General features: G+C 42.3%; 1 protein-coding gene across 4 annotated transcripts in view; it reads left to right on the forward strand.

Annotated features, from left to right (window-relative positions):
* XPOT (exportin for tRNA) overlaps positions 1-13,462 on the forward strand; it is a 69,369-nt gene that overhangs the window by 21,807 nt on the left and 34,100 nt on the right. For all 4 annotated transcript variants that reach the window (XM_005303183.5, XM_065558096.1, XM_065558112.1 and 1 more), the window contains 5 exons: positions 1,037-1,093; positions 4,235-4,304; positions 6,106-6,324; positions 7,090-7,274; positions 7,685-7,853. In XM_005303183.5, the coding sequence (XP_005303240.1) occupies positions 1,037-1,093; positions 4,235-4,304; positions 6,106-6,324; positions 7,090-7,274; positions 7,685-7,853 (700 nt within the window). The remainder of the gene's footprint in view (positions 1-1,036; positions 1,094-4,234; positions 4,305-6,105; positions 6,325-7,089; positions 7,275-7,684; positions 7,854-13,462) is intronic.

Genomic DNA, 13,462 nt, shown 5'->3' on the forward strand with positions numbered 1-13,462 from the left:
ACCATGAGAGGGAATGGAGTGTTTGCTCTGTCTCTAGTACATAGTGTATCCTGAGAGGAGTAGAGCCTTTTTTGCCCAAGATGGAACAGCTTAGTACTATACCCTGAAATGCCTTACTGGGATTAAAAATGTGATTTTTATTTAAAAAAAAAAAAAGTTAAAAGTAAACTATGTGCTGTTGGTGTCTTTAATTTTTTTGTCAAGAAAAATAGGTTATATTGGCCTGAGATAACTATATCATCCCATGTTGAGTGATGATTTTTAGCTTCAAATTATTTCTGTTACTGTGGAACGTATTGGAGTCTTCATACTGTCATAATTTGTTTTAAAGTTATCTTGACTGTCATTACAACTCCTCTCCTCTCCTTAACGGCCAGCTACAACTTTCCTTTAATGGTTCACTTACAGTGATGGTACTCCAAACTTTTCAGAACTTGTTTATAAAAATAGTTGAGTTGGTTTCCACCTCTCAATCACTTTGTAATAAGTGAAATTAAGCAGTTAGGTGATGTACAATTGAAAGCTGGAGCCAGGCTAGTGGTTGCTATTTTGTAAACCATCCCAACCATTACTTTCAATAGTGCCTCAGCTGAAGCCTCAAGTGAATGCCATTGTGATGGGTTTAAAAAAATTTTGCTGCAAGGAGCTGGAATTAGACTCTTACCTTTTGCAGCATAATATAAAACAAAAAAGCTTTTAACTCTGCGTCAAATTCTGTAATTAAAGCACCCCTTGACTGTGTGCTGTAGTTAAAATATAACAATTGAATAAACTAGGCAATATAACAAATGAGTTGTTAAAAAGGAAAACAAATAATCAAAACTGGTTGTGTGTTTGTTAATGTGTATTTGTAATGACTCTGCTCATTTTCATTTTGCAGCAGATATACCGGTAACTGATTTTTCTTCTCTATAGTAGAGAAGTTCTTCATAAGAATCGATAACTGATTACACAGTTCCAGGAGTGTAGTCTTCCTGGAGAAATGGGCTGCAATATTTCCATTGTGTTGATTGTACTTTTTCTCTTCTAATTCCAGGGATGATCACATCAAATTCTTCTGCTTTCAAGTTATAGAACATCAAATTAAATTCAAGTGAGAAACGCTTTTCTTCTTATAGTAATAGTATATAGAATAATTGTTTTCCCACTCACATTCTGTGCAAAGAAATTAAAAGCTTGATCAGTAACATTCAAAATATTTTGACTTTAATAAAAATAAAAAAAACCCACACACCTTAGAAACTTGGCTTATGTTATTACTTTTTAAAATTGTAAAATTATTCTTAAATAGTGGGGAAATACATTTATTTATGAAGGTGTTTTGCTTCAAACTATGATACTTTTATTTATGTATGTGTGTTTTATTTTTATTTTTATATATATATATATATAGAGAGAGAGAGAGAGAGAACATTAAGTTGCAAAGTGAAGAACTCAAAAGTTAGGAAATGCCAGATTTATGGTTGTTTATGCAATCTTAATTTGGCCCTTTTGTGTATATGTGTTGTGATACAAGCTTTAATTATGTGTCCACATTATTTTTTCCACAGGATCCCTGCCTTATTAAATAAATGAGTAGTTATTTAATAGGTGTTTATCCTCTTCAGTGTGTAGCCCCAGTTTTTATTTACCACACACCATTCAAATCCTGTCCTGAATGCAAAATTATGTCCTCCTGGATGTTTCTGTGGTGCACTCTCCATAAATTAATGAATGGTTATGAAGCACCCCAATATTACCTTCACAGTGCTCCTGTGAAAATAGGTATTATGATGCCCATTTAACAAATAAGTAAGTGAGGCACAGATTGCTTAAAGCCAGAAATGTCAATTAATGCTGAATGCCCAAATACTTCCCTGGTTTTCCAGAGTTCTTAGCATTTTTAGAGCACATATGTCCAAAGCATAGCTCCAGTTGACTTCAGTTACAGTTGTGAGCACTCAGCACTTACGCAAATTTGTGCACCCAGAAAATGAGCAACACAAAGTTCGTGACCAACTCTGAAAATCTTCATTTGAATGACTTGCCTGGCATTACATAGGAACTCTGGCAGAGGCAGGCATAGAATACAGTTGTTCAGATTAGCATTCATTTGCCTTTTTTCTGAAACTTTCTTTTACTGCAATCCCCTGCCTCCTTCACAACATGCCTCCCAGTTTCTGCAACAAATATGGCGGGGGCGCTACAGACAAAAGCCTCATTCAGTACACCATCCTGGTTGTATGAGGCTGGGGTATTGTGGAAAACTTGCTTTTGACTGTTTTTCTTTTAACATAAGAAATTACATTAAAAAAACACAATTTAAAAAAAAAAACCCACCCTGAAAAAACAGAAGTTCCATCTCATAGAACCACACTGATCCATCAGTTTGGGTTACCAGCAGGGTTTGGACCTTGAGAGCCACAGCATAGACCTCTACCACTTGAGCTAACAGAGTAACTGGTAGCTGTTGTTCTCGGTATGTGGATCAAGCATTAAAGGAAGATGAGACATTTTGCCAGTGGGTTTTACAGCTATTGGATATCAACAGAGGGGAATGTAAAGACTCGGAACTCCTGGGTTCAATTCCAGGTTTTGGTGCAGGGGAAAGGAGAGAATGACACTTCTCTAGCAGACTCCCCTGTCTCTGTCCCTCTCCTCATCTGCTGCCCCTCCAGGTGCCTGTCTCCTACTAATTGTCCTCATTCTTTCTACCTTCTGCTCCTGCAATATCTGCTCCCCGAGTCCTTGTGCTCTTTCGCTTCTCTCTCCATTGCTCACTCTCTGGGTTTGAAGTCAAGCTGCATCTTTCTCTTTGCTGTGTCGGCACCAACAGTGGGAATATTGAGAGCACTGTTCTGGTGTCTGGTGCTATAGGGGCCTGGAGCAGCACTTGCAGGGAATGTCCTGCTCAACACTTTGCAGTGACAGCATGGAGCATGCTCGGTTTATATGGGGATGGCATATGAGTAGTCCAGTCACAGGTTGGAGCTGCAGGGTATTTGAGCATGCTTAGTACAGACAGAACCTTTGGAGACCTTAGCAACCAAACTCTGTGGGTATTTAGTGAGTATATGCAAACAACGATTTTTCAAATTCTTATAGCTCAGACAAATTCAAGCTTTTTTTTCTGCAGAAACAGAAAAAGGCACACCCCTGACACCAGGGTGACCTCCCTCAAATTTCAAGTATCTGTTTGAAAGGATGAGGACTGTATAGCTTCTTTAAAAAAATCATTATAAACAACTCATTAACATGGGCAAAATAACATTTCCCCTTACTGTTGTTCCCAGAAACAGCTGAACCATTTTTGCTGAAATGTTCTAAAAAATCAGCCTAAAGTGGACACCTGGGATGGAAAACTTCAGCCCAAACAATTAAAGTTTGGCAAGGTTATAAGCAACTGAAAACAGGGTTTTCTAATGGCCAGACAACCTTAACTGTAGCCATTGCTATGTGTGCTGCCCATAATGATGAGTCTCTCTACAAAACTTGGCAGCAGGAGCCTAGGAAGTGGCCAGAAGAGTAGACTTGGCCCCTGAATAAATTGTATTATGGGAGAGTGTGACTCAGTTTTAAAGGTTGAATCTTGCCTGGTTGTAATACTGCAACTTTAAAATAATGATCTGTATAAAATTTACCTTAAGATATGGAATTAATCAGGACAAAACTGAATTTAGTAACAGAGAGCAATGACAGTGGTAGTTAAAACTACCCTTTGGTCCTTCAGTATTAATGTCAAATGGGATAACTAATGGCTTTGATGTAAATACAATATTGTAATAACTGCTCACAGTTAAGGAATGACCACAATTGAGACAATGAATTTTTTAATGTCTAATGCAATTTAATTTTAATTTTAATCTTAATTAAAAATAATAATCCCAGTCAGCATGGACAATTCTTCTTTTTTTTTCTTATAAGTCTTAAAGGTGATATTAGAAGACGGGGAGGAAATGTAATTGTGTAGTAGAAAAGCTATGGCAATCTGACACAAACAAGTAAAATTATTCCCATATGGTGCAGAATGGCTTTCATTAAATAAGTTGCTAGAAAGTATTTTAGAACTCTAATATGCAAACAGTTAAAAGAATTCCTTCTGTGGTAAGATTGTATGTAGATTGCACAGAACAGTCTGCGTATGAAGGCAATACAGATGTCTAAGTAATTTAGCTTTTGCCTTTTTAATCTTTGGAATAGAAGTAAGCAAACTAATAAGATATAGGATCGTTTTGATCTGAATGATTTGTTTCAGATACTCTGAACTTACTGAAGTCCAACAGCAGCTAATCAGGGAAACACTCGTAACGTGGCTACAAGCTCAGGTAAATGTTTTTTTTCTTTTACAGCAATTAATAATGCTCAGCAGGCTTATTCAAGGTTACTAACTGGTACCAGATTAAAGGTTTGAAACTAGGTTTAAAGCTTGCTTCCTATTTACCCCTGAAAAAGATAAGCTACCTGATGGCAAAATGTATTCAGACATATGATTGACATTCTAATTCTTCAGGTTTTATATTTTTTTAAAATGCTTGTGTTGAAAACAAGTTTGTAATTGTGCTTAAAATAATGTTTAAATTCTTGTTATCTCTGCTTTTATTCCTATCCTACACCTCAGTTAAGAAATCAATTGTATCAATTCTTTTGGAGCATTACAGATTTCCTTTTTAGGGATATAACTCAACTTCCCCTCTTCTTTCATTGTCTGAAGTTGGAAGCATCCTTCTTCCTCTTTTGGAGACTCCTGTCCATCAGCCCTAATTTCTGGCTACTGGGAGGGTGGGGAAAAAGTCCTATAGAGACAAAAAAAGATTACTTATTCCATCTGTTTGACAATGCACAATACACCTCTGGTATATTGAGTAGTAGTTTGTCCAGTATAGCTTTAAATGTAAAGCAAGACAATTTCCAGAATTTTCCTAGGGATACTCTGCCATGGTCAAATAAATCATTGCCAAGAAGACTTTTTGAATGTTCTCTTAATTGCACTCCCAATTATGTCCCTTTGGTTCCTCACTAAATTATTTCTCTCCCTTCTTGATACACGTAACCTTTTGTAAACTGTTATCCAATACCACAGTGATAGGCATGATATAAATGCCTACATAGAATCCATCTTAGTCATCACTTAGCCAAACTCTGAATATTTTAACTCTTAATTAAATCTCTCCACTTTTGCTGTTCTTCACTGAACTCCTGAAAGAAGGTGCAGTTGTATCGTGGTGTATTAGACTCTTATTTTATTAGAGATTGAAGTTAGACTTGTGGGGTAAATGGCAGGATCACTCATCTTTCCTCTTTTGAAGAGAGATTCCACCTTTCTGATTTCACCTTCTCTTCATTGTAGACCAGGCACAGGGGCATACTTCCACCTTACAGAAGTTGATACACTTTTATTAGTTAGTGTTCATTTTGTTCACCTCTTGAGCTCTCTAAAATTAGTTATAGCAAGTGGAAATGCTGGTCAGTGGCATCCAGTAGCTTGCTTGAAATCTGCTAATATGGGTCAGTGTACGTAGTTAGTTAGTTAGTTTCCTTTTGCAGAAGGCTGCTACACGTGTAAGGAGCTTGTGAAGGGAGATGAGGAGAAAAATGTATAGTAACAGAAGGATGGGGGAATTGGGTACCTGCCCAGTTTTTTCTCTGAATAAAGGAGAATTGGGAGCAGCTTCTCATCACCTGCAAAAACAGCAGCCAATTGGGGTGACAAAGCACAAGTTGAGAACCAAGTGTGGGGTTTTTTTTTGTATTTGTAAAGCTCTTTTTTCCAAACCATCAAGATAGCCAAAAATTGCATGATTTTCCTTTTCTCAACTGCACATAGTACCTTTGTCCATATCCTATAGGAAGAATATTGTCACCTAAATTGTCTTTAAACTGAATCTTTTTCAAAAACCTTAATAATGTTTAAAATGTAAGATTTGGGGGGGGGCAGGGGGAAGGTGGTTTTTGTTTTGTTTTTTGTTTTTTTGTTTTTTGCACACTTGTTGTATTTCACATAACCTGTATGACCGTGAAATGGGAGATGGTGTTTGCGTTGATTAAGTACAGGGGACAACCAAATCAGTCAGTTATTCTCTTCTAATGTATAAAAGAAATATAAAGAAAATATTCTATTTCTTCCAGATGCTGAATCCCCAACCAGAGAAGACTTTTATTCGCAACAAAGCAGCACAAGTCTTTGCATTGCTGTTTGTCACTGAATATCTCACAAAATGGCCCAAGTTTTTTTTTGATATTCTGTCAGTAGTAGACCTTAACCCTCAAGGAGTAGATCTGTACCTCAGAATCCTTATGGCTGTTGATGCTGAGCTGGTAGACCGGGATGTAGTTCATACATCAGAGGCAAGTTATGTCATGTTTTTTATGTTGCATCATTTTAATATTGTTTGGGGCTTAAGGACTGTTCATCTTATTGGCAGCAAAAGGGATTCTATTTTTCACCAAGAGGATTCTGCCTTAAAAGAATTACAGGGTAGTTTACATTCAACAGCTGTGTATATAAAACTTTATAAAAACCTTTTTTCACGAGTTCTTAAATTTAAATTAAAACAACTAGTGTTTGAATTTTAAAGAAACTCAGTAATGTTTGTGACCCGTAACAGCAGCATTTTGCTTGTGCATGAGAAGTAGTGTAGGAAGTCTAATGGACTGTTGTCCACTTGATGTTTTTTAAATTGGTTAATTTTTAAAATGTTCCGGTTTCTGATGAGGCATCACTTATAAGTCTTCATGATTTAAAAAAAAAAAGGGTTTGGAAGTCTTTCTGCTTCCCTTTTTGGCATTAAGTGTCTCTTCAGAAAAGGAAATTGCTGACTGGAAATTGTTTTGAATTATTGTGTGAAAGGAAGGGGAAAGGAAATAAAACAATGTACTGGTTTTGCAAGCAGACTGGAAAAGTAGGTGCGGTTTTGGGGCTACCAACTTTTGAGTAAGCTTTTAAAGTTAATAAGCAGTAGGAAACAAAATAAGGAAAACAACATAAATGTGGATTGTGAATATTTGCATCTTTCAAGGACATGAACTGTTCCAAGTGTTTACATTGATAGTGAATGTGCAAAAGCTACTAATCTATAGAAAGATGAACATGTGCTCCTGCTGTATTTATAGGAGGCTCGCAGAAATACTTTATTAAAAGACACCATGAGAGAACAGTGCATTCCAAGCCTAGTGGAGTCGTGGTACCAAATCTTACAAAATTATCAATATACTAATGCAGAGTTGACATGCCAGTGCCTTGAAGTAGTTGGAGCTTATGTCTCCTGGATAGATTTGAGCCTGATAGCCAATGAAAGGTAAGGTTTCTTTTTCATTAGAAATCTTTGCCTTTTGGATAGTATTTCTGTATGCAGTCCTGTCAGCGGCATGGTAATATGATTTACAATACCCTATGTCAAAAATCTGTTCTAGAAATAACACACAAAAAAAAAAATTGTGCCACCCAACTTCCTGTTATAAGTAACTTTTTAATACTTGCTGATTTCTCAGCGATTTCACAGAGCAATGTAAGCCATAGTGTTAGAAGGGTCTGACTACATCTATAAATGACACACGTTATTGTCTAGATCTACAAACCACGTGCACTATATAGGCTTTTAAATTTAATTTAAAGTGAAACCACATTGTAAGTAGGAAAACATACAAATTATGACTTCGCTTATGCATGTGGTGATGTCTATATATTAACTTGTTTTCACCTTTCTAGGTTTATAAATATGCTGCTAGGTCACATGTCTGTAGAAGTTCTTCGGGAGGAAGCATGTGACTGTTTGTTTGAAATTGTAAATAAGGGAATGGACCCAATTGATAAAACAAAACTGGTAGAATCTTTGTGTCAAGTGTTACAGTCTGCTGGTCTCTTCAGTATTGATCAGGTTAGTAAATTGATATTTTGGAGATAAGTCACACAGCTACATAAATAAGATTTGATGATCAGGGGAATAGAGGGCCTATCTTCTGAGGGGACTCTAGAAGAGTTTGGCTTCTTTAGCCTAACAAAAAGAAGGCTGAGAGGGATATTGCTGATCTCTCTAAATACCAAGGAGGGTGAAGAGCTAGTTAAGGTAAAGACAAAAACAAATTAATATCAACTGGCCATAAACAAATTCAGACTGGAAATTAGAAGGCTTCTAACCATCAGAGGGGTGAGGTTCTGGACCAGCTTCCCAATAGGAGTTGTTGGGGCAAACAATTTTTAGGAGAGAGCTGGATAAATTAGAGTATAGTTTTATGTTGGGGTTGTTTGTGATGGTAGGAGACAGGGCTCAACAGCCCTGGGGCTCACTTCTAGTTTGTCTTATGTTCCTAAAGCTCATGCTTTGGGGTTTCAGCTGGCCACCGGCAGGGGTCCAGAAGGGATATTTTTGCCTCAGTGTATTCTGGGAGGGTTTTTTACCATCTTCTGAAGCATCAAATATGGCCATGGCTAGAGATGGAAGATAGTTGGGGGTGAGCCAGTACTCTGAGGTGGGAGAGAGACGCCCCCTGGTGGATGGAACCAGGAAGATCTCGGCCACTATGCTGGAAGCGGAAGGGTGGTACAGGAACAGGAAGTGCAAGAGGTGGGCCCTGCAGCTCAGATAAGCAGGAGCCACAGAGGGAGACAGAGGCTTCCAGTTCGCAGCTGGAGCTGGAACCCGTGGAAGACTTCTGCTGTCCCGAGGACACATCCCAGATACCCGAACTGCCAGGCACGCTTAACGTTGAAGAGCTGCTTGGATTGCCACTGGCAATATGCCCTTGAGAGATGGAGGACGACCCGGGCTTCAGGTACACCCTGATGGGAGGAAGTGGCCCAGGGGCAGCGGTCTATGTGGCTACGTTGCTGACTCTAGGTCAGCACGTTGTGGGCGGATCCCCGCTGACCCAGTGGCAGAGTGTTAGAGCCCTGGGCTGGGATGTGGCGGAGTCAGGTAGGCCCGCGTCCCCCTAGCCTCTGCCACCCCACCTTTTGGGCTGGCAGTTTCCCCACCTCAGGCCAAGAGACCTGGCCTAGTTTACGTCCAACAAGCCAGGACCGTAGATTATTTGCTGGCGGTCAACCCCTGCTGGCACCTTAGGCTCTTTATTTGGTGCCCCACTCTGCCTGAAGGCCTGGGCCTCTGAACTATTTGTGGCTCTACCTTGCCTAAGGGTTGGAGTCAGAGATAGTTGACTTCTCCCCTTTACTTAGATTGTTTCAGGAGCATGTCAGCAAAGGGGCGTGGCCTCCTTCAGAGACTGACAGTGAGGGAGAGCCATACCTGCCTACTTGCTTACAGGCACCATGCATTCTCTCAGGTGTTTTGCTGGCTGGTTCTTGCTCACATGCTCAGGGTCTTAACTGATCATGTGGGGACTGGGAAGTGACTATTAGGGGTGTTTGCCTTTTTCTGCAGCATGTGGGTTTAGGTCACTTGCTGGAATTATGAGAGTACCTCAATCACTTCCCTGCCACTGCAGGGGCCTTGAGCACTGGTGCACCTTGGTTCCTCCTATTCTCTACTTGTAGCACATAAGTCTAGTCAGGGGTGGCAGGTTTGTAGAAAGTTTGGAGGTGCCCAGAACCTGCCCCCTGCAAACTCTGCCCCGCACCCGCCTAAGGCTCTGGGAAGGAGTTTGGGTGGGTGAGGGAATCTGGGGTGCAGGCTCTGGGATGGAGTTTGGGTGCAGGCTCCAGGCTGGGGCAGGGGGTGGGTGTGCAGGAGGGGGTGAGGGGTGCAGGCACTGGGACGGAGTTTGGGTGCAGGCTCTGGGCTTGGAGTGGGGGTGTAGAAGGGGGTGAGGAGTGCAGGCCCTGGGAGGGAGTTTAGGGGTGGGAGGGGGTGCAGGGGTGAGGGCTGTGGGGTGGGGCTGGGGATGAGGGGTTCATGATGCAGGAGGGGGCTCAGGGCTGGGGCAGAGGGTTAGGGTGCAGGGGGATGAGGGGTTTGGGGCATTGGAGAGGCTCAGGACTAGGGCAGAGGGTTGGGGTGCAGGGGAGGTGAGGGCTCTGACTGGGGGTGCAGGCTCTGGGGAGGGACAGGGATGGGAATGAGTTTGGGGTGCAGGCAGGCTGCCATGGGGCTGGGGCCAGAGAGGAGGACTCCCCCCAGCCCTCTCCCCGCCGGCAACAGTGAGCTCTGGGGGAGGGGCCCCCATCTCCCCTCCCCCCACCTCACTCCTGGCAGCACACTCACCCTGCACTACTGTCACTTCTCGTGCTCCTAGGACCCCTCTCAGGTCCAGGAAGCTCCCTCGCCTCCCCTGTGGTGGGTGCCGGGGTGGTGGTGGGGGTGGGCTTCCATCACATGTACGCCTCCTCCCCTGCTGCTGCCCCTCACGGTAGCCTCACGGGGGATGAGACTGCCCCTTGCCCAGTGTGGGGCAGGTGCGGTGACTGCGGGCAGCGGGGGCTCCTGTGCTGGTGGAGGGTCCTGCCAGAAAAGGGAAGGGTCTGAGGCAAAAGGGTAGGGTAAGGGCAGCCTGGCCTGCCACTATGTATGGGGGGCACTAGGACCCTGCGGCAGCAGTTGATGCCGGGGAGCCAGCAGAGCAGGGTCAGCGTGGAGCTGCAGGTCCCCGGGCAGGTGTGCCAGGGCAGCGAGTAGGGCTGGGGGACACTCGGGGGAGGTGCGTGGGGGTGGCAGTTGGGGCCGGGGGAGAGACCCAGCCCCAAATATTGGTGGAGCAGGGCCCTGAATATTGATGGAGCCCAGGCACCACGGGCCCATACAACTCGCTGCCCCTGAGTCTAGTCTCTTGTGAGCTGTAATACTTCAGTCTCATTTCATTTGCGGGGTTTAATGTGTGGGTGCATGGTGGTGTTGCTGTCCTGTGATGTACAGGGGAGTCAGACTGGATGATATAGTGATCCCTTCTGGCTTTGAACTCTGACTCTAACATTCTTCTCCCTGCCTCCCCTTGTTTATTTTTTTCCTCCTCCTCACTCCCCCCCCCCATTCTGTACTCTTCTAATTTATCATGTCACGTGTGCCTATTTCCTCTCACATAGGGTTTGAAAATGTTACCAGATGCTTAATAGCCAGAGAAATAAACTTACTAGCAAAAGATGGACTCCCTTTTGTCAGAGCAATGCTTAAATGAGAACCTAGCCTCCCATACCCAGCTATAGAGAAAGGAGAAGATGCTGCAATTCCTGCTCAGGTTTCTGTCATTGAGTCTCCAGATTGTAAGTGTCTGAAAAACTGGACGCCTCCCCCACTATTCCTCCCTGGCTGCTTGAAGGCAGAAGGAGCATTGCTGCTTTCTGTTCCTCAGACCCTAGACTCTAGAGCAGAGTTTCTCAAACTTTTTCTCTCCATAACCCTATTTTGAGACTTACTGTTTTCTGTGACCCCAGACAGTAACCTAGTGACCAAGAAATCCAAGTAATTTGGATGCAAGCTGTTCCTCCATCTGATGAGATGCTCAGCTCAACCATCACCAGTGTGGGAGGCTGAATAATTTTGTTGTCAGCCAAGAACTTGCAAAGCTGTGGAAAGGATTCATTGTTTGTCTTCAAAAGATTATTCTTCCAAAAAACAATTGTTTTCATGAATGCTTTGCTTTGATCACTAAGGTAAAGGTTGTGAGCTTTCCTTGCAGACCTGTATTCAATTTGTTCAGTTTCTCAAATGTGTCTGAAATAGGCAAGAAGGCACATCTTGCTTTGGTCACATAGAAAATTCAGTGAATTCATTCTTTGTCCATTGCATAGGCATGCAGCTTGTCACAGTTGAAAAAATTGTCCCAGTACTTTTCCTCTCAAGAGCCAATAAGCTTCAGTGTGGATAGTCACATCATGATCAGACCCCATGTCTTCACATAGTTTTCCAAAAAGGCATGTGTGAAGAAGCAAACACTTGATGTAGTTTACAATAGACAAGACCTGCTGCAAAATTTCACTTAGCTCTGGACTCAAAGGTTTAGATGCCTTTTGTTCTCTGTGAATCATGCAGTGAGTCCACACAGTAGACAGCAACTTTCTTTACCTGTGCACTCAGACCTGCTTTGTGGCCTGCCATAGATGGAGCTCTGCATGATGGGATTTTGCACAGATGATCACATGGGATATTTTTGTCTTGCATGTAACATTCAGTATGCCATCTCGTGTCTGGAAAGATGGAGGCCCAGAACAGAAAGTCTTAGAGAATTGCACCCTTCCATGTGCATTTCAGAAAAACCAAGAAATGTGCATCATAACCCTCTGTGCTCACATCAACCTGAAGAGCAAAAACGTGTTTTTTCAGATGTTTTCCCTGATCTGCTGCTATCATCTCAATCCTTTGCTTCACTGAGATGTTGGAGAGTGATCTGGCTTTGCTTGTTTGCCTCGCTTTCTCCACACATTTTTCACCATATCGATTGCAGCTGTCAAATCCAAGTCTCTCTGATTGTGTGAGGCTTTTTGGCCTATGCAATGTGGTAACTCACCTCAAATGATGCCTTTTTGAGCATGGTCAGAGACAAATATGGCTTTCTTGAATTCCACTTGTTGATGCAAAAGTTCTTCTTTTCAGTTCTGGAAAATGACCTTGATTTTCCTGTGTGTTCCTTGTGAAGGATTTCCAAGTGTCATTTAAGTTTATTAGGCTTCTAGCTTTCACTAGTTAACACTGTGTGATGTAACAGCCATTTTGGCCTTTCTTAATTCTTGACAAACACTGGTGAAGCCCTACTCAAAGAAAGCCGTGTCATATTTGCAAGCATGTGTCTTGCACTCTTGGTTTTTTTGTTCGTAACTGCATCACTAGACTTACTGCTGGAGGTTGAAGCAGATACTGTGTAAAAATGAGTCCATTGTGCCTCTTATCACAAATCCGAGGAATTCACTGTTAAGCAAATGAGGCCAGGATTTAGTAAGGCCCTGTGTGGTGATAGTAGGGCAGCACAGTCACTTACAATGATTCTTTATTGAGTACCAGCAGGATACTCAAAGTGGCATAAAAGAAGATATGGCCCTGCATTAAGGAGTTTGCAAGCCGCTGCAGATTCCCATCTCAGAAAAGGCTATCCCAGATTCCGACCAACTCAAGCACAGAGGATACTCTGTTAATAAGATAAGGATCTTCTGGATTAAAGTCTTTCAGCTGGATGCTTGCACGGCCAGCTGATGCAAATGGCAAAATACTATCTGCAAATCCAGCGTGTCCAGACCTAGTCCACAAACGCTGCGTCAGGAGGCTGTGATTTTACAAAATGGCCTCTGCAAAACATGGCCTTACATGCACTGTATGTGTGAAGTCAAATGGTGGCCTTCTGGTACGACATTAGTGAAGCACGTCTGGACACATTTGGGGGCAGATGGAATATTGCTGGCTGATTCTGGCTCGTTGGACCTGCACTCCATTTGGGATCACAACCCACAGTTTGGGAACTGCTGCAAGAGCCTCTACGCTGCTTCAAGGATGAATGGGGAGATTCCAATATGCAAACCTTCCCTCAGTTGCTCTAAAGAGGATCTCTACTACTCTACCCTGATCCAGTGTGTGCTTTAGAATGAATGGCTTTATACATATGTAAA

Source organism: Chrysemys picta, chromosome 1, assembly GCF_011386835.1.
Source record: "Chrysemys picta bellii isolate R12L10 chromosome 1, ASM1138683v2, whole genome shotgun sequence".
In the NCBI taxonomy this organism is placed as follows: Eukaryota; Metazoa; Chordata; order Testudines; family Emydidae; genus Chrysemys; species Chrysemys picta.